Source organism: Ammospiza caudacuta, chromosome 36 (genome assembly GCF_027887145.1).
Source record: "Ammospiza caudacuta isolate bAmmCau1 chromosome 36, bAmmCau1.pri, whole genome shotgun sequence".
NCBI lineage: Eukaryota > Metazoa > Chordata > Aves > Passeriformes > Passerellidae > Ammospiza > Ammospiza caudacuta.
Genome location: NC_080628.1, coordinates 617,504 through 639,708, shown reverse-complemented (window position 1 = coordinate 639,708; position 22,205 = coordinate 617,504). Strand labels below are relative to the sequence as shown.

Below are 22,205 nucleotides of genomic sequence, written 5' to 3'. Positions count from 1 at the left end.
GGAGGTGTCCGTACTGGGGATACTGGGAGCACTGGTACTGGTCGTACTGGGAGCACTGGGGATACTGGGAACAGCGGTACTGGTTATACTGGGAGCACTGGTACTGGTCATACTGGGAGCGCTGGGGATACTGGGAGCAGCCCCCTGGGCCGTACTGGTCCCAGTAAGGCTCTGGGAAGGGGCAGGGGTCTCCCAGTGCTCCCAGTGCGGCTCTGTGTGTGTGTCCCAGTGCTCCCAGTAAGGCTCTGTGTGTGTCCCAGTGCTCCCAGTAAGGCTGTGTGTGTGTCCCAGTGCTCCCAGTAAGGCTCTGTGTGTGTGTCCCAGTGCTCCCAGTAAGGCTGTGTGTGTGTCCCAGTGCTCCCAGTAAGGCTGTGTGTGTGTCCCAGTGCTCCCAGTGCTCCCAGTAAGGCTGTGTGTGTGTGTCCCAGTGCTCCCAGTGCTCCCAGTAAGGCTGTGTGTGTGTCCCAGTGCTCCCAGTAAGGCTCTGTGTGTGTCCCAGTGCTCCCAGTGCTCCCAGTAAGGCTGTGTGTGTGTCCCAGTGCTCCCAGTAAGGCTGTGTGTGTGTCCCAGTGCTCCCAGTAAGGCTGTGTGTGTGTGTCCCAGTGCTCCCAGTGCTCCCAGTAAGGCTGTGTGTGTGTCCCAGTGCTCCCAGTAAGGCTGTGTGTGTGTGTCCCAGTGCTCCCAGTGCTCCCAGTAAGGCTCTGTGTGTGTCCCAGTGCTCCCAGTGCTCCCAGTAAGGCTCTGTGTCCCCCCCAGGCCATGGCTGGAGCGTAGCCCCTCCCCCACCGGACACAGGACGACCCTCGGACACGTGAGTGCCCCGCCCCCCATGGCCACGCCCCCTCCTGTCAGGTGTGTGTGACACCAGGTGTGGCGGTGTCACACCTGTCCAGGTGTGTGTGTGACAATGTGGGACAGTGTCACTCATCTGCCCAGGTGTGTGTGTGACACCAGGTGTGTATGTGACAGGGTGTGACAGTGTCACACACCTGTCTAGGTGTGTGTGTGACACCAGGTGTGTGACACCAGACGTGACAGTGTGACACTTGTCCAGATGTGTGGGACAGCAGGTGTGGCAGTGTCACATCTGTCCAGGTGTGTGTGACGCCCGGTGTGACAGTGTCACATCTGTCCAGGTGTATGTGTCACCAGGTGTGCATGTGTGACAACAGGTGTGACAAGGGGTGCACGCCTTTGTCGCACACGTGTCACACCTGTAGGACAGTGTCATCCTCGTGTCACATCCACAGCACAGTGTCACACTCATGTCACCTCTCTAGGACAGCATCGCACACATCTAGAACGGTGTCACACCTGTGTCACCTTTCTAGGACAGCATGCCACCTGTGTCACCTCCACAGGACAGTGTCACACACGTGTCACCTTTCTAGGACAGCATGCCACCTGTGTCACCTCCACAGGACAGTGTCACACACATGTCACAGCCATAGGACAGTGTCACGCACGCATTGCACATGTGTTAGCTCCATAGGACAGCGTTACACGCATGTCACCTTTATTGGACAGTGTCACACCTGCGTCACCTCTGTAGAACAGTGTCACACCTGTGTCACACCTGTAGAACAGTGTCACACGCGTGTCACCTCTCTCAGATGCTGTCACACCCCTCCCCTGCTGTCCCACCCTCCCACGCGTGTCGCTGTCCCTGTCCCTCACCCGTCCCTGCTCCACCGAGGCTCCCCCGGATCCAGGGACACCCCAGTATCACAGGGACACCTCGGGGACACCCTGGGGACACCCCAGTGTCTCAGGGACACCCTGGGGACACCTCAGGGACACCCTGGGGACACCTCAGGGACCTCAGGGACACCCCAGTATCACAGGGACACCTCGGGGACACCCTGGGGACACCCCAGTGTCACAGGGACACCCTGGAGACGCTTCAGGGACACCCTGGGGACACCCCAGGACCTCCCAATGTCACAGGGACACCTCAGGGACATCTCAGGGCCACCTCAGTGTCGCAGGGGCCATCCCAGGGTCACTCCATTGTCACAGGGACACCGCAATGCCACCCCAATGCCATAGGGACACCTCAGGGGCACCCCAATGTCACAGGATCACCCCAGGGACACTCCAGGGACACTCCAGTGTCACAGGGCCACCCCAGTGCCACTCCAATATCACAGGGACACCCTGGGGACACTCCAAGGACACCCCGGGACACCCCAGTGTCACAGGGACAGCTCAGGGACACCCTGGGGCCATCCCAGTGCCACCCCAATGCCACAGGGACAGCTCAGGGCCACCTTAAGGACACCCCAATGTCACAGGATCACCCCAGGGACACTCCAGGGACATCCCAGTGTCACAGGGCCACCCAAGGGCCACCCAGAACAGCGGACAGCAATGACACGGGTGTCACACATGTGTGTCTGACCGTGCATAGTCACACGTGGGGTCACACAGGGTCACACGCGTGTCCCAGCCGTGTCACCTGGTGCAGTTGTCCCTGTCCCCAGGTGTCCCCTGTCCTCACCTCACCCTGCGTGTCCCCGTGTCACCCCATGGCTGCTGTCCCCGTGTCACCCCCTGTGTCACCCCACATGGCCCTGGGTGTCCCCAAGTGCCCTCTCTGTGTCCCCAGGTGGGTCTGTGCCCTCCTTGTGTCCCCAGATGTCCCCAAGTGCCCTCTTTGTGTCCCTAGGCGTGTCCCCAAGTGCCCTCTCTGTGTCACCACGTGTGTGTCTCCCATGTCCGCCTGTGACCCCGTGTCCTCCCCACCTGTCCCTCGGTGTCCCCAATGTCCTGTCCCCACTCTGTTTCCCTCAATGTCCCATTTCCTATGTCCCCCAGTGTCCCCCCATGTCCCCCCATCCCGTGTCCCCCAATGTCCCCCACAATGTCCACCCTGTATCCCCCGTCCCATGTCCCCAATGTCCCCCTCGTGTCCCCTCCATGTCCCCCATCCCGTGTCCCCTCTGTGTCCCCCCTGTGTTTCTCCATCCCGTGTCCCCAATAACTCCCCAATGTCCCTCCCAATGTCCCCTCTGTGTCCCCGTGTCCCCGCCGTGTCCCCCTTGTGTCCCCTCCATGTCCTCCTTATCTCATGTCCCCAGTGTCCCCAGTGTCCCCCCATGTCCCCCCATCCCCTGTCCCAAATAATTCCCTAATGTCCCCCCCAATGTCCCTTCCATGTCCCTCCATCCCATGTCCCCAATGTTCCCCGTGTGTCCCCCAACCCGTGTCCCCTCCATTGTCCCCAGTGTCCCCCCAATTGTCCCCCCCATGTCCCCCATGCCATGTCCACAATGTCCACCCACGTTTCCCGTCCCATGTCCCCAATAACCCTCCAATGTCCCCCCCGTGTCCTATCTGTGTCCCCCATCCCGTGTCCCCAATGTCCCCAATGTCCCCCCGTGTCCCCCATGCCATGCCCACCATGTTGCCCCAATGTCCCTCCAATGTCCCCTCTGTGTCCCCAGTGTCCCCCCCATGTCCCTCCATCCTGTGTCCCCAATGTCCCCCCATGTCCCTCCATCCTGTGTCCCTTCCATGTCCCCTCTGTGTCCCCCAATGCCCCCCCGTGTCCCCCATCCTGTGTCCCCAGTGTTCCTCCATCCCATGTCCTCAATGTCCCCCCGTGTCCCCAAGGTCCCCCCAATGTCCTCCCCGTGTCCCCCAATGTCCCCCCTCCGTGTCCCCCCCTCCCGTGTCCGGGATTCCCCCTCCCCCCCACTCCGTCACGGGCATCCGCTGACGTCACGGCGGGGGGCGGGGCGGGGACACCCACGCGGGTCCGGGTGACTCACGGGGGGTGGCGGTGTCACCACGCGGGGCGGCCGTGTCACCATGGCCGGTGACTCACGGGGGGGGGGGGGGGGGGGGCGGTGTCACCACGCGGGGCCACCACGCGGGGCCGGCACACGCGGGGCACACCGGGGACGGGTGAGGGACACGGCGGGACACACCGGGGACATCTGGGGACACCCAGGGACGGGTGAGGGACACGGGGGGACACCCGGGGACATTTGGGGACACCCGGGGACGGGTGAGGGACACGGGGGGACACCCGGGGACATCTGGGGACACCCAGGGACGGGTGAGGGACACGGGGGGACACCCGGGGACATTTGGGGACACCCGGGGACGGGTGAGGGACACGGGGGGACACCTGGGGGGGAGTGAGGGACACCCGGGGCACCCCGGGGACGGGTGAGGGACACAGGGGGACACCCGGGGTGGGATGAGGGACACCGGGGGGACACCCGGGGCACACGCGGGGACGGGTGAGGGACACGGGGGGACACCAGGGACACCTGGGGGGCGGTGTGAGGGACACGGAGGGGACACCATAGGGGGACACCGGGGGGTGCGTGGTGAGTGACACGGGGGACACCTGGGGGGGGTGAGGGACATGGAGGGACACCTGGCGGGGGTGAGGGATATGGGGACACCTGGGGGGGTGAGCATGGCGTGGGGGGGGGGTCAGGGGTGGGGGGACGGTGATTGTGTGTGACCGAGGTCATTGGGGGGGACGGGGTGGGGACACGGGTGGGACCAGGGGGCAGCCTGGCCGGGGTCACTGTGACCGTGGGTCAGTCTGGCTGTGGGTCACTCTGGCTGTGGGTCAGTCTGGCTGTTGGTCACTGGCTGTTGGTCACTCTGGTTGTTGGTTACTCACGTCTCTGAGTCACTGTGGCTGTGGGTCACTGGTGACCATGGGTCACTCTGTTTGTGGGTCAGTGCGATTATTGGTCACTCTGGCTGTGGGTCACTGGTGATTGTGGGTCACTCTGGCCGTTGGTCACTCTGGCCGTTGGTCACTCTGGCCATGGGTCAGGCTGGTAGTTGGTCACTCTGGTTATTGGTCACTCTGGTAGTTGGTCACTCATGGTTGTGGGTCACTCTGGCCGTGGGTCACTCTGGTTACTGGTCACTCTGGCTTGTGAGTCATTGGTGGCCATGGGTCGCTCTGGCCAGGGGTCACTGGTGGCTGTGGGTCACTCCGGTTATTGGTCAGTGGTTCAGGCTCACTGGTGACCATGTGGTTGTTGGTCATTTATTGTTGTTGGTCACTCTGGCTGTGAGTCACTGGTGACCGTGTGGCTGTTGGTCACTGTGGCTGTGGGTCATTCTGGCTGTGGGTCATTCTGGTTGTTGGTCACTCTGGCCATGGTCACTGTGGCCGTGGGTCATTCTGGCTGTGGGTCACTGTGGCTGTGGGTCACTGTGGCCGTGGGTCACTGTGGCCGTGGGTCAGGCTGGCTGTGGGTCACTCTGGTTATTGGTCACCGGTTCAGGCTCACTGGTGACCGTGTGGCTGTTGGTCATTCATGGTTGTTGGTCACTCTGGCCTCACTCTGGCCGTGCGTCAGTGTGGCTGTTGGTCACTCTGGTCACCCATGTCTGGGGTCGCGTGGTGCCGTGTCTGGGTGGCTCTGTGCCACCACCTGTCCCTCAGTGTCACCGTGTCCTGATGTCACCCTGTCCCTCAGTGTCACCCTGTCCCTGGTGTCACCCTGTCCCTGGTGTCACCCTGTCCCTCAGTGTCACCCTGTCCCTGGTGTCACCCTGTCCCTGTTGTCACCCTGTCCCTGTTGTCACCCTGTCCCTCATTGTCACCCTGTCCCTGTTGTCACCCTGTCCCTCATTGTCACCCTGTCCCCCAGTGTCACCCTGTTCCCTGGTGTCACCCTGTCCCTCATTGTCACCCTGTCCCCCAGTGTCACCCTGTTCCCTGGTGTCACCCTGTCCCTCAGTGTCACCCTGTCCCTGGTGTCACCCTGTCCCTCAGCGTCACCCTGTCCCTGGCGTCACCCTGTCCCTGGTGTCACCCTGTCCCTCATTGTCACCCTGTCCCGTTATGTCCCCGAGTGTCGCCGTCCCCTTCCCGCTCCCCGTGGGCGTCGCGGTCTCCCCTTGGCCACGCCCCCAGCCGTGACGTCACGGGAAGGCCCCGAAATTCTCCCTCAGCGGTGGCCATGACGTCACGGCTGGGGGCGGGGGAAGGCCCTGCCCCTCCCCAGTGTCCCCAAATGTCCCCAAATTGTCCCCAAACCCCTCCCAACGCTTCTCCTCATTCAGCCCCACAGGGGGCGTGGCCCCGCCTTGCCCCGCCCTCCCCTCTCCTCATTGGCCAGCACCAGCCTGACCCCTCTCTCCATTGGTCTCCCTCAGGCTGAGCCAGAGCCAGAAGGGAGCGATGATTGGCTGCCAGGCGAGAGGCGCGCTGTGATTGGCCGGTTCCTGGAGAGCGTCGCGTCATCGGTGAGGGGGCGGGGCGTGGGTCGAGGGGGCGGGGTCTGTGGCGCGTGTGGAGCCCTGCCCACTTCCGCATCACGTGATCGCGGGATTGCCCGCCCCCTCCCGCTGGGGGCGGAGCCTCAGAACTGCTCTAAAACTGCCCCAGAATTGCATTAAAACTGCCCCAGAACTGCCCCCAAAAATGCCCCAGAATTGTCCTAAAACTGCCCCCAAAAATGCCCCAGAATTGACCCTGAAAGTGCCTCAGAACTTCCCTAAAATTGACTCAGAATTGCCCTAAAACTGCCTCAGAATTGCCTCTAAGTGTCCCAGAACTGCCCTAAAACTGTCTCAGAATTGCCCTAAAAATGCCCTAAAAGTACCCCAGAATTGACCCTGAAATTCCTAAAAGTGCCCCAGAATTGCCTCTAAAATTGCCCCAGAATTTCCCTAATAATGCCCCTAAAACTGCCCTGAAAGTGCCCCAGAATTACCCTGAAATTGACCCAGAATTGCCCCTAAAAGTGCCCCAAAACTCCCCGTAAAATTACCCCAAAATTGCCCTAGAAGTGCCCCATAATTGACCCTGAAACTCCTAAAAGTGCCCCACAGCTGCCCTGGAGCTGACCCCAAACCTCGCCCTGGCCCCAGGTGCCCCCCAGGTGCCCCCCAGGTGCCCCCCAGGTTGCCGTTGGTGCCCCAGGTGGATGCGGCAGTGAGGGAGGGGCCGCCCCCGCCCAGCAGCCGCCCCCTCCCCCCCCCACGGGGGGGCCACGGGGGGACCCAGCCCAGCCCCCCCACCAGTGGTGAGTGGGGGATTTGGGGGGTTATGGGGCTGGCTGTGGGGTTTTGGGGGGTTATGGGGCTGGTTATAGGGATTTGGGGGTTTATGGGGCTGGTTGTGGGGTCATGGGGGGTTATGGGGTCATGGGGGGTTTATGGGGCTGGTTGTGGGGATTTGGGGGGGTTATGGGGCTGGTTGTGGGGATTTGGGGGTGGTTATGGGGTCATGGGGGGTTATGGGGCTGGTTGTGGGGATTTGGGGGGTTATGGGGCTGGTTGTGGGGATTTGGGGGGGTTATGGGGCTGGTTGTGGGGTCATGGGGGGTTATGGGGCTGGTTGTGGGGTCATGGGGGGGTTATGGGGCTGGTTATAGGGATTTGGGGGGGTTATGGGGCTGGTTGTGGGGTTTTGGGGGTGGTTATGGGGTCATGGGGGGGTTATGGGGCTGGTTTTAGGGGGTTATGGGGCTGGCTGTGGGGTCACAGGGGGGCTTTTGGGGTGGTTATGGGGCTGGTTGTGGGGATTTGGGAGGTGGTGAGGGGTTATGGGGCTGGCTATGGGGTCACAGGGGGGATTTGGGGGGTTATGGGGCCGGTTATGGGGTCATGGGGGGATTATGGGGCTGGTTTTCGGGGGTTATGGGGCTGGCTGTTGGGTCACAGGGGTGGTTTGGGGTGGTTTTGGGGTATCCATGGGGCAGGGATGGATCTATAGGGCAGGGATGACCCCTGTGTTTCCCCCAGGCTAGTGTATTGCACCGTGGAGCCCCTGGGCGGCGGGTCCATGGGGCAGGGATGGATCCATGGGGCAGAGATGGGTCTGTGGGATGGATCCCTATAGGGCAGGGGTGACCCCCATGTCCCCCCACTGTGCCCCCCAGGCCGATGCATCGCGCCGTGGAGCCCCTGGGGGGTGGATCTATGGGGCAGGGATGGGTCTGTGGGTCTGTGGGATGGATCCGTGGGGCAGGGATGGGTCTGTGGGATGGATCCATGGGGCAGGGATGGGTCTGTGGGTCTGTAGGGTGGATCCATGGGGCAGCAATGACCCCCATGTGTGCCCCCCAGGCCGATGCATCGCGCCGTGGAGCCCCTGGGGGGTGGATCCGTGGGGCAGGGATGGGTCTGTGGGTCTGTGGGATGGATCTGTGGGTCTGTGGGATGGATCCATGGGGCAGGGATGGGTCTGTGGGATGGATCCGTGGGGCAGGAATGACCCCCATGTGTGCCCCCCAGGCCGATGCATCGCGCCGTGGAGCCCCTGGGGGGCCGCGCCGCTCGGGACCCCTTTGCCGTGGGGAGCCTGGGCTGCGGCGGGGGCTGGGCCGGCTGCCCCCCCCGGGCCTGGCTGCCCCCCCCCAGGTATGACCCCACACTGACCCCTGAGTGACCCCCAACTGACCCCAACACTGACCCCTAACTGACCCCACAGTGACCCCTACAATGACCCCCTTATTTCCAGGGGTCTCCCCCATTTTTGGGGTCTCCCCATTCCTGGGGGTCTCCCCCATTATTGAGGGGTCTCTCCCCCATTATTTTGGGGGTCTCCCCCATTCCCAGGGTCTCCTCCATTTTTGGGGGTCTCTCCCCCATTTCGGGGGTCCCCCCTGACTCCCCTCCCCCCCAGGTGCTCCTCCAGCCTCGGGCCGGCGCCGCTGCCCCCCCCACACCTGACGCCCCCCCCCCAGCGGCAATGGGGGGCCGCCCCTCCCCCACAAGGCCTTCTACCCCCCGGGGTAAGTGCTGACCCCCCCCCAAATCCCCGGATTGGGCTCCCTTGGGGGTCCCTATGGGGCTGAGACCCCCAAATCCCCATTTTGGGGGATCTTTTGGGGGTCCCTATGGGGCTGAGACCCCCAAATCCCCATTTTGGGATCCCTGAGGGTGAGGGAGGGCTGAGATCCCCCTAAATCCCCATTTTGGGGGTCTCTATGGGGCTCAGATCCCCATTTTGGGGGTCCCTATGGGGCTGAGCCCCTCAGGTGTCCCCATGTCCCCCCAGAGCCCCCCCTGGACCCCCTCCAGGGCTGTGTTTGGGGGTCTCTATGGGGCTCAGATCCCCATTTTGGGGGTCTCTATGGGGCTGAGCCCCTCAGATGTCCCCATGTCCCCTCGTGTCCCCCCAGAGCCCCCCCCAGGCCCCCTCCAGGGCTGTGTCTGGGGGTCCCTATGGGGCTCAGATCCCCATTTTGGGGGTCCCTATGGGGCTCAGATCCCCATTTTGGGGGTCCCTATAGGGCTCAGATCCCCATTTTGGGGGGTCCCTGGGGGTCCCCATGTTGAGGGTGTCCCTGTGAGCCCCTCAGATGTCCCCACGTCCCCTCGTGTCCCCCCAGAGCCCCCCCCCAGGGCTGTGTCTGGGGGTCCCTATGGGGCTCAGATCCCCATTTTGGGGGGTCCCTGGGGGTCCCTGGGGGTCCCCATTTTGAGGGTGTCCCTGTGAGCCCCTCAGATGTCCCCACGTCCCCTCGTGTCCCCCCAGAGCCCCCCCCCAGGGCTGTGTCCGGGCGCTGCAGCCCTGGGACCCCCCCGGTGCCGAGGCCACCCCCGAGCTGGAGGAGCCACCGAGCTGCCACCACGGGCGCCACCGCGGCCACCGAGGGGACATCGGACACCGGCCCGGGGACATCGGCCACCGAGGGGACATCGGCCACCGAGGGGACATCGGACATCGAGGTGACATCGGCCACCGACCCGGGGACATCGGACATCGAGGTGACATCAGTCATCGGCCCGGGGACCTCGGACATCGGCCTGGGGACATTGGACATCGCTCTGGGGACATCGCCCATCGGCCCGGGGACGTTGGTCACCGAGGGGACATTGGCCACCGGCCCAGTGACATCGGCCACCGGCCTGGGGACGTTGGCCACCGAGGGGACATCAGCCACCGCTCTGGTGACATCTGCCATCGGCCTGGGGACCTCAGCCACCGGCCTGGGGACATTGGCCACCGAGGCGACATCGGTCACCGGCCTGGTGACATCAGTCATCGGCCTGGGGACATCGGCCACCGCCATGGTGGGGACAGCGGCCACCGCGGGGACGTCATCGGTGGCCACCGAGGGGACATCGCCGCCCGCATCGGGCGCCTGCAGCAGGTGGGGACAGCGGGGGGACAGTGGGGGGATGGTGAGGGGACATTGAGGAGACACTGAGAGGACATTGAGGGACAGTGAGAGGACATTAGGAAGGCGTTGAGGGGACACTGAGGGGGCATTGAGAGGACAGTGAGGGCGCATCGAGGGGACAGAGAGGGGACATTGTGAGGACACTGAGAGGACATTGGGGAGGATACTGAGGGGACATTAAGAGGACATTGAGGGGACAGTGAGGGGAGACTGAGGGGACATTGAGTGGATGCTGAGGAGACACAGAGGACAGTGAAGGGACACTTAGGGGACATTGAGGGGACATTAAGGGGACAGTGAAGAGGAAGGGAGGGGATGTTGAGGGGGCATTGTGGGGACAGTGAGGGAACATTGAGGGGACAGTGAGGGAAGACTGAGAAGACATTGAGTGGACATTGAGAGGACACTGGGGGACCTTGAGGGAGTAGTGAGGGACACTGTGGGGACATTGTGGACACATGGAAGGGACATTGAGTGGACACTGAGGGGACATTGAGAGGACATTGTGGAGGCATTGAGAGGATATGGAGGCGACATTGAGGGGACAGTGGGGGGACGTTGGGGGGACATGGAGGGGACACTGAGAGGACGCTGTGGAGTCATTGAGGGGACACTGAGGGGACATTGAGGGGACACTGTGGAGACATTGAGAGAATATGGAGGGGACATTGAGGGGGACATTGTGGGAACATTGAGTGGACAGCGAGAGGGTATTGTGGGGACAGTGAGGGGACGTTGCGGGGACATGGAGGGGAGATTGAGGGGACACTGAGAGGACATTGAGAGGACAGTGAAGACGCATGGAGGGGACATTGTGGGGACATTGTGGGGGACACTGAGAGGAGATTGAGGCGACACAGAAGACATTGAGGGGACAGTGAGGGGACATTGAGAGGACAGTGAGAGGACATTGTGGGGACATTGGGGAGACATTGGGGGGACATTAAAGGGACAGTGTGAGGACATTGTGGGGACAATGGGGGAACATTGTGGGGACATGGAGGGGACATTAGGGCGGCATCAAGGGGACATCCTGGGGACATTGAGAGGATATGGAGGGGACGTTGAAGGGACATTGAGGGGACACGAGGTGTCCCTATGTCCCTGAGGTATCCCCTTTCCCTGAGGGGTGTCCTCCAGCTGTGTCCCCATGTTCTGGGGGGTGTCCCTGGGGATGTCCCTCATCTGTCTTCGTGTTTCTGAGGTGTCTCCAGGTTGTGTCTGGGGATGTCTCCAAGGTGTCCCCCATCTGTCCCCCTGTCCCTGATCTGTCCCCACATCCCTGAGGTGTCCCCGTGTGTGTCCCCAGGCCCAGCTCTGGAGTTTCCCCCCCGGCCCCGTGTCCCTCTTGGTGTCACTGGCAGTGTGTCACTGGGGGTGTCCCCATGTCCCCAATGTGTCCCCCTGTGTGTCCCAGGCCCAGGTCTGGAGTTTCCCCCCTGGCCCTGTGTCCCTGTGGGTGTCCCTGGGACTGTGTCCCTATGGGTGTCCCCCTGTCCCCATGGTGTCCCCCTGTCCCCAATGTGTCCCCGTGTGTGTCCCCAGGCCCAGCTCTGGAGTTTCCCCCCCGGCCCTGTGTCCCTGTGGGTGTCACTGGCAGTGTGTCACTGGGGGTGTCCCCATGTCCCCAAGGTGTCCCCAATGTGTCCCCAATGTGTCCCCCTGTCTGTCCCAGGCCCAGCTCTGGAGTTTCCCCCCCGGCCCCGTGTCCCCCCCCCGGGCTCGGGCGCTGCCCCCCCTCCAGCAGGTCTGGAGCCTGCTGCACCCCGAGGTGAGGGGGGCACTGGGGAGGGGGTTTGGGGGGCATTTGGGGAAATTTTGGGGGTGTTTGGGGGAATTTGGGGGGCTTAGAGGGGAATTGGGGGGCTGGGGAGGGGATCTGGGGGGGTTAAAGGGGCTGGGGAGGAGATTTGGGGGTGTTTGGGGAGAACTGGGGGGCTGGGGAGGGGATTTGGGGTGTTTTGGGGGAAATTTGGGGGGGATTAAATGGGCTGGGGGGATTCTGGGGGGACTGGGGAGGGGATTTGGGGGCATTGGGGTGGATTTCGGGAGGGTGGGAGGGATTTTGGGAGTGTTTCAGGGGATTTTGGGGGGCTCAGGGGGATTTTGGGGCTATTTGGAGGGGTTAAAGGGCCTCAGGAGGGGATTTGGGGAGGTTTTGGGGGAAATTTGAGGAGATTAAAGAGGCTGGGGGGGATTTGGGGGGCTGGGGTTGCTATTGGGGGTATTTGGGGGGGTTGGGATGGAATTTTGGGGGTATTTGGGGGAATTAAAGGGGCTGGGGAGGGGATTTTGGGAGGTTTTGGGGGAAATTTGTGGGGGATTAAATGGGCTGGAGGTGATTCTGGGGGTTGGGGAGGGGATTTTGGGGGTGTTTGGGGAGAATTAGGGGGGCTAAAGGGCAATTGGGGGGCTGGGGAGGCGGTTTGGGGAGGTTTTGGGGGAATTTGGGGAGGTTAAAGGGGCTGGGGGGATTTTGGGAGTGTTTGGGTGGAATTTGGGGGGATTTTGGGGGGGTTAAAGGGGCTGGAGGAGATTTTGGGGAGTTTTGAGGGGAATTTGGGGGGATTGAAGGCACTGGGGGAAGATTTTGGGGTATTTTTGGGGGTTTTGGGAAGAACTGGGCTCAGAGAATCACGGGGGGGTTTGGGGAGGGTGGGGGGGGGGCACTGGGAATGGGCCCAGACCTTACTGGGAATGCTGGGGGGGGGGGTGTGGGATGGGGTGTGGGGGGGGTGACACCGCCCCTCCCCCCCAGACCCCGCCCCTGACCCCGCCTCCCCTCCCCCCCCATAGAAAAGGACGTTCCCGGCCAAGAGGGGGGGGGCGCAGCTGAAGAGGGGGGCGGCCCCCCCCGACCCCCCCCCCCGCGGGGCAGCCCCTCCCCCCCGCCCCGCCCCCCCCGCCCCCTCCCCCCTCCGAGGAGCCGTCCATCCCCCCCCTGAAACGGCGCCGCAGCGGCAGCCCCCAGGTGGGGGAGGGGCGGGGATATTTGGGGGGGGGGAAATGGGAGGGTAAGGGGGGGTCTGGGGGTGCTTTAAAGGGGTTTGGGGGGCACTGAGGGGTTTGGAGGGTTAAAAATGGGGGGGGTAAGGGGGGTGTAAAATGGGTGTGGGGGGGGGTCTGTAAATGAGTCTGGGGGGGCTTTAAGGGGGGGTTGGGGGTGTAAAATGGTTCTGGGGGGGCTTTAAGGGTCCTGGGGGGAGCACTGAGGGGTTAAAAATGGGGGGGAAAAGGGGGAGAATGAGGGGGGGTAATTGGGGGGGGTGAAATGGGTCTGGGGGTGTTCTGAGGGGTCTGGGGGGCATTAAAGGGTTCTGGGGGGCATTAAAAGGATCTGGGTGGGTGAAATGGGTCTGGGGGGCATTAAAGGGGTCTGGGGGTCAGAAATGGGTCTGGGGGGGCTTTAAGGGGATGGTATGGGGGGCTGAAATGGGTCTGGGGGTCACTGAGGGGTTTGGGGGGCACTGAGGGGTTTATGGGGGTTTTTGGGGGTTCACTGGGGGGGTCTGGGGTGTTTGGGGGGCACCACGGGTCTGGGGCTTTGGGGGTTTTTGGGGGGCACCGCGGGTCCCCCCGTGCCCCCCCTGACCCCGCTGTCCCCAGGGGGGCTGTGGGGGCGCTGCCCCCCCCCGGGCCCCCCCCAGGGCCGGCCCCCTCCGTTCCCGCTGCCCCCGGGCTGTGGAGCCCCCTGCCCCCCACCGAGAGCGCCTGGGCCCCCCAGCGGGCGGCACCCGGACAGACAGGTGGGGACCCCCCGGTGGCACCTGTGTGGCACCAACCCTGTTGTGGCACCAACCCTGTGTGTCACCTGTGTGTCACCTGTGTCACCAACCCTGTGTGTCACCAACCCTGTGTGTCACCAACCCTCTGTGTCACCTGTGTGTCACCTGTGTCACCAACCCTGTGTGTCACCAACCCTCTGTGTCACCTGTGTGCCACCTGTGTCACCAACCCTGTGTGTCACCCTTTGTGTGTCACCCAGTGTGTGAACCCCCCCACAGCGGCACCCAGACAGACGGGTGGGGACCCCCGCTCGGTGTCACCTGTGTGTCACCTGTGTCACCCCCTGAGTGTGACCTGTGTGTCCCTTATGTCACCCCAGTGTGTCTGTGTCCCCATATCCTGCATATGTCCCTGCGTCCTCCATGTGTCCCCTCTGTCCTTGTGTCCTCTCTGTCCCCCATGTCCCCCCATGTCCTCTCTGTGTCCCCCCCATGTCCCCCCCATTAACCTCTGTCCCCTGTGTCCCCATGTCCCCCCCCATGTTCCCCCATGTCCCCCCATGTCCCCATTAACCTCTGTCCCCCCCATGTCCCCAATGTCCCCATTAACCTGTGTCCCCCGTGTCCCCCATGTCCCCCCTGCTAACCTGTGTCCCCCATGTTCCCCATATCCCCCCATATCCCCCCCATGCCCCCTATGTCCCCCCATGTCCCCCCATGTCCCCATTAACCTGTGTCCCCTGTGTCCCCCCATGTCCCCCATGTCCCCACCCTCCCATTAACCTGTGTCCCCCATGTCCCCCCATGTCCCCAGTAAGCTCTGTCCCCTGTGTCCCCCATGTCCCTTCATGTCCCCCCATGTCCCTGTGTCCCCTCTGTCGCCCCCATGTCCCCACCCCCCCATTAACCTGTGTCCCCTGTGTCCCCCCCATGTCCCCCGTATCCCCATGTCCCCATTAGCCTGTGTCCCGTGTCCCCCCATGTCCCCCATGTCCCCCATATCCCCCCATTAACCCGTGTCCCCTCTGTGCCCCCCATGTCCCCCCCGCTAACCCGTGTCCCCTCTGTGCCCCCCATGTCCCCCATATCCCCCCATTAACCCGTGTCCCCTCTGTGCCCCCCATGTCCCCCCCGCTAACCCGTGTCCCCTCTGTGTCCCCATGTCCCCCATATCCCCCCATTAACCCGTGTCCCCCCATGTCCCCCATGTCCCCCCCCGCTAACCCGTGTCCCCTCTGTGTCCCCTCTGTGCCCCCCATGTCCCCCCCCGCTAACCCGTGTCCCCTCTGTCCCTGTCCCCAGGAGCAGCGGCTGGTGGCCCCCCCGTTCCCGGCGCCCCCCCCCGCGCCCCCCCGGCCCTGTGTCCCCCCGGGTCCCCTCCCAAGTGACCTTAGGGCCCCCCCCAGCCGCTCACCAGCAGCACCGACCGCCTGCGTGCCTTGTGCCCCCCCCCGGGCACCCCCCCGGACCCCCCGCCACCAGCACCCGCAGCCCCCGCGTGAGTGGGGACAGGAGGGGACGGGGGGGACATGGGGGGGGATAGAGGGGTGAGGGGGACATGGGGTGGATATGGGGACATGGGGACACAGCAGGGGATACAGGGATGGGGCACACAGGGGGGATGGGGATACGGGGGGACATGGGGACACAGGGGAGGAAATGGGGATGTGGGGATGGGGACACAGACACGGGGACACAGTGACGTAGGGACACAGGGGGATGTGGAGGGGACATGGGGACATGGAGGGCATGCAGGGATGGGAGGGACAGAGGGACATGGCGGGGACACAGCGGGGGCATGGGGATGGGGGAGATGGAGGGATTCGGGGGACACGGGTGGATACGGGGACATGGGGACAGGGATGAGGGGACACGGGGGGACACAGGGACATAGAGATGGGGATATGGGTGATACAAGGATTAGGGGGACAAGGGGGCACAGGGGGAATGGGGACATGGGGACACCATGGGGACATGGGGATAGGGAGGATACACGGATGCGGGGACGTGGGGACACAGCAGGGGGACAGGGATGGAGGGACACGGGGATGACACAGGGACACGGGGATGGGGGGACAGGGAGGACATTGTGATGGGGGGACACTGGGATTGGAGGATAAAGGGACATGGGGTGGGGATGAGGGGACACGAGGGGGACAGTGGGGATGGGGGGACAGAGAGGAAGGAAAGGGGGACACGGGGACATGGGTGGACATGGGGGACACAGGGACATGGGGGGGACATGGACAGGACAGGGCCCCCCCCCCCCCAGTTCCGTGTCTCACTCAGTGTCCCCCCCCCTTGTCCCCAAATGTCCCCGCAGGCTCCCGAGCAGCGCTACCAACCTCCGGAGCCGCCGGGGCCGGGGGGGGCCAGCGGGGGGGTCCCCACCGCCCCCCACCTGCCCCCCGCCCCTCCCCCGCCCTGCTGCGCCCCCCCGGAGCCGCTCCCCGCCCCCCCCCTGCCCTGGCTGAAGGAGCCGGGGGGGGGCCCGGACCCCCTGGACGAGATCCTGTTTGGGGGACCCCCGCCCAAGGGGGGGCCGGGGGGGGCCGATCCCCCTCTGGGGGGGTCCCCGGGACCTTTCCCGGACCCCAGCACCACCAGCACGGGGGGGGGCGCCCCCCAGAGCCCCCCCCATTTCCCTTACCCGGACAAGGAGGAGGAGGAGGAGGAGCCCCCCCCTCCCCACCGCCACCACCACCACCCACCCCCCCCAGGCGGCGATTTCTGGCTGGAGACCCCCCCCCGCCCCCCGTTAGCGCCGCCCCCCCCCCCTCTCCGAGGGCCCCCCCGATGCCTCAGGAACCTCCCCCGCGCCCCCCCCCCGCCCCCAGCCCCCCCGAGCCCCCCATCCCATCGGGGGTCCCCTTTCCAAAGAGCACCCCCGCCCCTCCCCCCACCCCCCCCCCGCACCCCGAGCCCCCTCCCCCTCCTCTACCCCCCCCTCCCCCGCCCTCTTCCGACCCCCCCGGGGTCCCCCCCCGCCTGTTCGATTTCGGGGCCCCCCCCTTGGACGATCAGTTCGAGGAGCCCCCCGAGTTTGCCAAAATCCTGCCCGACGGCCTGGCCAACATCATGAAGATGCTGGACGAGTCCATCCGGCAGGAGGAGGATGAGGGGGGGGTCACCCCTGCCCCGCCCCCTCCCCCGCCCCCCCTCCCCCACCCCCCCCTCCCGCCCCCCCCCTCCTGGCCCGCCCCAAAGCGCCCCCATTCGGTGCCCCCCCCCCGGGTCACCCCGGCGACCCCCCGGACCCCCCCCGCCTTTACCCCTTCGGCAAACGGGACGACCCCAAAACTTCCCCTTTTTACCCCAAACCTCCTCCTGCCGCCGCCGACAAACCCTCCGGGGCGGGAACGGGGGGCGGCGTCGGCGCCCCCAAACCCACCCCCCCTTCCCCGGAGCCCCCCGCGCCCCCCCCCCAAGCCGTCGCTACCTCAGCCCCGGGCTGGGGCGCCCCGGCCGTGCCCCCCCCGGGCCGCAGCGAGTCGGAGGCGCTGGAGGAGATCAGCCGCGCCTGCGAGACCCTGGCCGAGCAGGCCGGCCGGCCCAGCCCCCCCTCCCCGGACCCCCCCCCCAAATCGGGGCTGGGCCGCCGGCACCGCCGCGTGCCCCCCTCCTCATCATCGTCATCATCGTCGTCGTCGTCATCGTCATCAGCGCGGCACCGGGATCTGCGGCGGGGACCCCCCCGGCGGCGGCACCCCCGGAAAGAGGAGCGGGAACAACAACAACAACAACAACAGCAGCAGCAGCAACAACAGCGAGAGCAGCAACAGCGCGACCGCCCCGTGCTGGCCACGCTGGACCTGCAGAGCCCCGGCGTGCAGGAGAAAGGGGGGGGACCCCTCCCCAGGCTGGAGACGAAAGGGGGGACCCCCCCAAACAACACCAACAGCAACAGCAACCCCCCCTCAAACCCGGCCCCCGCCGCGGGACCCCCGCCCGCCTTCGTCAGCTCGGCCGACCTGCTGAAGCTGCGCTCGCTGGGCGAGGGGCCCCCCAAGGAGCTCAAGATCCGCCTGATCAAGGTGGAGAGCGGCGCCGGGGGGCCCGGGGGGATCCCCGGCCTCGGGGGGGCGCACGGGGGCGGCGGCGGCACCGGCGGCGACGCTTTGGTGGCCTCGGAGGCGGCGGAGCCGCGGGGGCTGCCCCTGGCGCAGCTGACGATCCGGCACAGCGCCGCCGAGGTGGTGCGGGCCAGCAAGTGAGTCTGGGGGCGGCTGGGGGGGTCCCAGAATGGTTTAGGGGGTCCCACGGAGGTTTAGGGGGGGTCACAGGGTGGTTTGGGGCTCATTTGGGGGCTTCTGGGGCTCATTTGGAGAGGTCACAGGAGGAGGGGGCTCATTTGGGGGCTCATTTTGGGGGTCCTGGAAGAGTGGTGCTATGGGCCAGCAAGCAAGTCTGGGGGGGGGTCTGGAGGGGCTTTGAGTTGGTTTTGGGGGATCCTGGGATGGGTTAGGGGGTCCCACAGAGGTTTAGGAGGTCAGAAGGTGGTTTGGGGTGAATTTGGGGGCTTCTGGGGCTCATTCTGGGGGTCCCAGAAGGGTTTAGAGGGTCTGTGGAGGTTTAGGGGGAGTCATGGGAGATTGGATGATTCTGGGGGTTTGGGTTGTTCAGGGTGAGGATTTGGGTGATTTGGGGTGGTTTTGAGGGGATTTGGGTGATTCTGAGTGTCTGGGCCATTCCAAGGTAGGGATCTTTGGGATTTTGGGGGGATTTGGGGGATTTTTTGGGTATTTTTGGGGTGATTTGGGGATATTCTGGGTGTCCCACCATGGCTGCCCCCTCAGGCAGGCGTGGCCGAAGGTGCGGTTCCGAGGTGGGGATTTGGGTGATTCTGGAGGGTATTTTTGGGGGTATTTAGGGTATTTTTGGGGTATTTTTGGTGTCCCACGGTGGCTCCCTCTGCAGGCAGGCGCGGCTGAAGGGGCCGTTTCATGGTGGGAATTTGGGATATTCTGGAGGGATTTGGGTGATTCTGTAGGGGATTTTTGGGGTATTTTTGGGGCATTTTGGGGGTATTTTTGGGGTGATTTTGGGCACTCCTGGTGTCCCCTCAGGCAGGTGCGGCTGAAGGGGCCATTCTGAGGTGAGGATTTGGGGGATTCTGGGGTGATTATTGAGGTGATTTGGGGCGTTCCTGGTGTCCCCTCAGGCAGGCGCGTTTGAAGGGGCCGTTCCGCGAGTCCTACCTGTGCCCGGCGCAGTCGGTGAAGCCGCGAATCGACGCCCGCGAGCAGCTGCCCCGGGACAAGCTGAACCCGCCCACGCCCAGCATCTACGTGAGTGCTCATTGGCTGCTGCCCGCGGCCCCCCGGCTGCTGATTGGCTGCCTGCATGGGTGCCCTGGCTGCTGATTTGCTCCCTCCATGGGTTTCCTGATTGCTGATTGGCTCTCTGGATGGGTGCCCTGGCTGCTGATTGGCTGCCTGGATGGATCCCATGGCTGCTGATTGGCTGCCTGGATGGGTCCCCTGGATGTTCATTGGCTCTCTCGATGGGTCCCCTTGATGCTGATTGGCTCCGTCAGTAGGTCCCCAGCTGCTGATTGGCTCCCTCAGTGGGTCCCCTCACTGCTGATTGGCACCTTCCATGGGTTCTCTGGCTGCTGATTGGCTCTCTGGATGGCTTCCCTGATTGCTGATTGGCTCTCTGGATGGGTCCCCTGGCTGTTCATTGGCTCCCTCAATGGGTTCCCTTAATGCTGATTGGCTTCCTTGATGAGTTCCCTGGCTGCTGATTGGTCCCTGCCCAAGGGTGGCGGGCTGTGATTGGTCCCGTTGTTGAGTGCTGGTCTCTGATTGGCTGCCGCTGTTCCCGCCCAGCTGGAGAGCAAACGCGACGCCTTCTCGCCGGTGCTGCTGCAGTTCTGCACCGACCCCAAGAACCCCATCACGGTCATCCGGGGCCTGGCGGGCTCCCTGCGCCTCAGTGAGCACCAAAACACCCCAAAAACACCCCAAAAACACCCCCAAAATACCCCAAATCCCCTAAAACCCCCCAAAACCCCACAGGGACCCCAAAACCCCACACCTGCCCCATGGATCCCCCATCACGGTCATCCGGGGCCTGGCGGGCTCCCTGCGCCTCAGTGAGCACCAAAACACCCCAAAAACACCCCAAAAACCACCCCAGAAATACCCCCAAAACACCCCAAATCCACCCCAAAACCACCCCTGTCCTTGTCCCCACCCCTGTCCCCTTCTGACCCTCATGCCACCCCCAATTCCCCCAGACACCCCCAAAATGACCCAAACCCCCCATATTTTGTCAGACCTGGGTCTGTTGAGCACCAAGGCCCTGGTGGAGATTTTCTGTCCCCTGTCCCTGTCCCTGTCCTTGTCCCATCCCACCCCTGTTCCCTTATGACCGACCCCAGACACCCCCAAAATGAGCCAAACCCCCCAAAATGACCCAAACCCGGTGTTTTTTTGCCAGACCTGGGTCTGTTCAGCACCAAGACGCTGGTGGAGGCCAGCGGCGAGCACGCGGTCGAGGTGCGCACGCAGGTGCAGCAGCCGTCGGACCAGAACTGGGACCTGTCGGGGACGCGCCAGGTGTGGCCCTGCGAGAGCAGCCGCTCACACACCACCATCGCCAAGTACGCCCAGTACCAGGCATCGTCCTTCCAGGAGTCCCTGCAGGTGAGGGACAGGGACAGGGACACGTTGGGGACATGCTGGGGACATGTTGGGGACATGGGGACACACCTCAGGGACAGGGGACACACCCTGCGAGAGCAGCCGGTCACACACCACCATTGCCAAGTACGCCCAGTACAGGTGTGCTCCTTCCAGCAGTCCCTGCAGGTGAGGGGACAGGGACAGGGACATGTTGGGGACATGTTGGGGACATGTTGGGGACATGGGGACACACCTCAGGGACAGGGGACGCGCCAGGTGTGGCCCTGCGAGAGCAGCAGGTCACACACCACCATCGCCAAGTACGCCCAGTGCCAGGTGTGCTCCTTCCAGGAGTCCCTGCAGGTGAGGGGACACGCTGGGGACACGTTGGGGACATGTTGGGGACATGTTGGGGACATGGGGACACACCTCAGGGACAGGGGACATGCCAGGTGTGGCCCTGTGACATCAGCAGGTCACACACCACCATCGCCAAGTACGCCCAGTGCCAGGTGTGCTCCTTCCAGGAGTCCCTGCAGGTGAGAGACAGGGACATGGGACACACTGGGGACATGTTGGGGACATGGGGACACAGCTCAGGGACAGGGGACACAGCAGGGACCCCACACCACCATCACCAAGTACGCCCAGTACAGGTGTGCTCCTTCCAGGAGTCCCTGCAGGTGAGGGGACATGTTGGGGACATGTTGGGGACATGTTGGGGACATGTTGGGGACATGGGGACACAGCTCAGGGACAGGGGACATGCCAGGTGTGGCCCTGTGACATCAGCAGGTCACACACCACCATCGCCAAGTACGCCCAGTGCCAGGTGTGCTCCTTCCAGGAGTCCCTGCAGGTGAGGGGACAGGGACATGGGGACAGTCACAGGACATGGGGACGCACCCTGGGGACAGGGGACACACTCAGGGACAGGGGACACACGGTGGGACAGCACAGGGGACAGAGGGCTCAGGGGGATGCAGGGGACTCATGTTCGCTGTCCCCAAGGAGCCCCAAAAGCCCTCAGGGGGTCCCCAGGTGTCCCCTTGGTGGCTCTGAGGTGTCCCCAGGGTGTCCCCAAGAAGTCCCAAGAGTCCCCAGGGTGTCCCCAAGTGTCCCCTGGTGTCCCTTGGTGTTCTGGGGGTGTATCCTGGAGCCCCCAGAATGTCCCCAAGTGTCCCTTGGGATGCCTGGCTGTCTCTGCTGTGTCCCCGAGTGTCCCCCAGTGTCCTGAGGTGACACCGGGGGACTGAGGTGGCACCAATGTCCTGAGGTGGCACCGGTGTCCTGAGGTGTCACTGTCCCCACAGGAGGACAAGGACAGCGAGGATGAGGAGGCCGAGGAGCCCGACAGCACCACCGAGACCCCGCCCAGGTGGGGCCACCACCCCCTGTCCCCTCTTGGGGACATCCCGGGGCACATCCCGGTGTCACCCCCTGCCGGGAGGGGGGTCCCAGTGTCCCCAAGGGGTCCCAATGTCCATTGAGGGGGTCCCAATGTCCCCAGAAGGTCCCCGGGATGTTACTGTGTCACTGGGGGGGGGGTCTCAATGTCCCCAAGGGGTCCTGGTGTCCTTTGGGGGGGTCCCAATGTCCCCAAAAGGTCCCCAGGGTGTCACTGTGTCACTGGGGGGGGGGGTGTCTCAATGTCCCCAGAAGGTCCCCAGGGTTTCACTGGGGGGGGGCTCAATGTCTCCAAAGGGTCCCCAAAGGTTCCCCAAGGGGTC

The 22,205-nt window shown here is 64.2% G+C and overlaps 1 protein-coding gene across 1 annotated transcript in view; it reads left to right on the top strand.

Moving 5' to 3' along the window:
• The first annotated feature begins 773 nt into the window (after positions 1-773).
• Positions 774-22,205, top strand: part of KDM6B (lysine demethylase 6B) — a 28,639-nt gene continuing 7,207 nt past the window's right edge. Inside the window, 18 exon segments of the mRNA XM_058822927.1 lie at positions 774-811; positions 6,142-6,231; positions 6,870-7,013; positions 8,227-8,352; positions 8,618-8,687; positions 8,689-8,726; positions 9,473-10,091; positions 11,797-11,892; positions 12,918-13,092; positions 13,769-13,867; positions 14,107-14,143; positions 15,149-15,344; positions 16,170-16,452; positions 17,054-18,056; positions 19,008-19,134; positions 19,678-19,783; positions 20,291-20,496; positions 21,789-21,853. Of these exon segments, the coding sequence (XP_058678910.1) occupies positions 8,231-8,352; positions 8,618-8,687; positions 8,689-8,726; positions 9,473-10,091; positions 11,797-11,892; positions 12,918-13,092; positions 13,769-13,867; positions 14,107-14,143; positions 15,149-15,344; positions 16,170-16,452; positions 17,054-18,056; positions 19,008-19,134; positions 19,678-19,783; positions 20,291-20,496; positions 21,789-21,853 (3,242 nt within the window). The 5' untranslated portion in view covers positions 774-811; positions 6,142-6,231; positions 6,870-7,013; positions 8,227-8,230.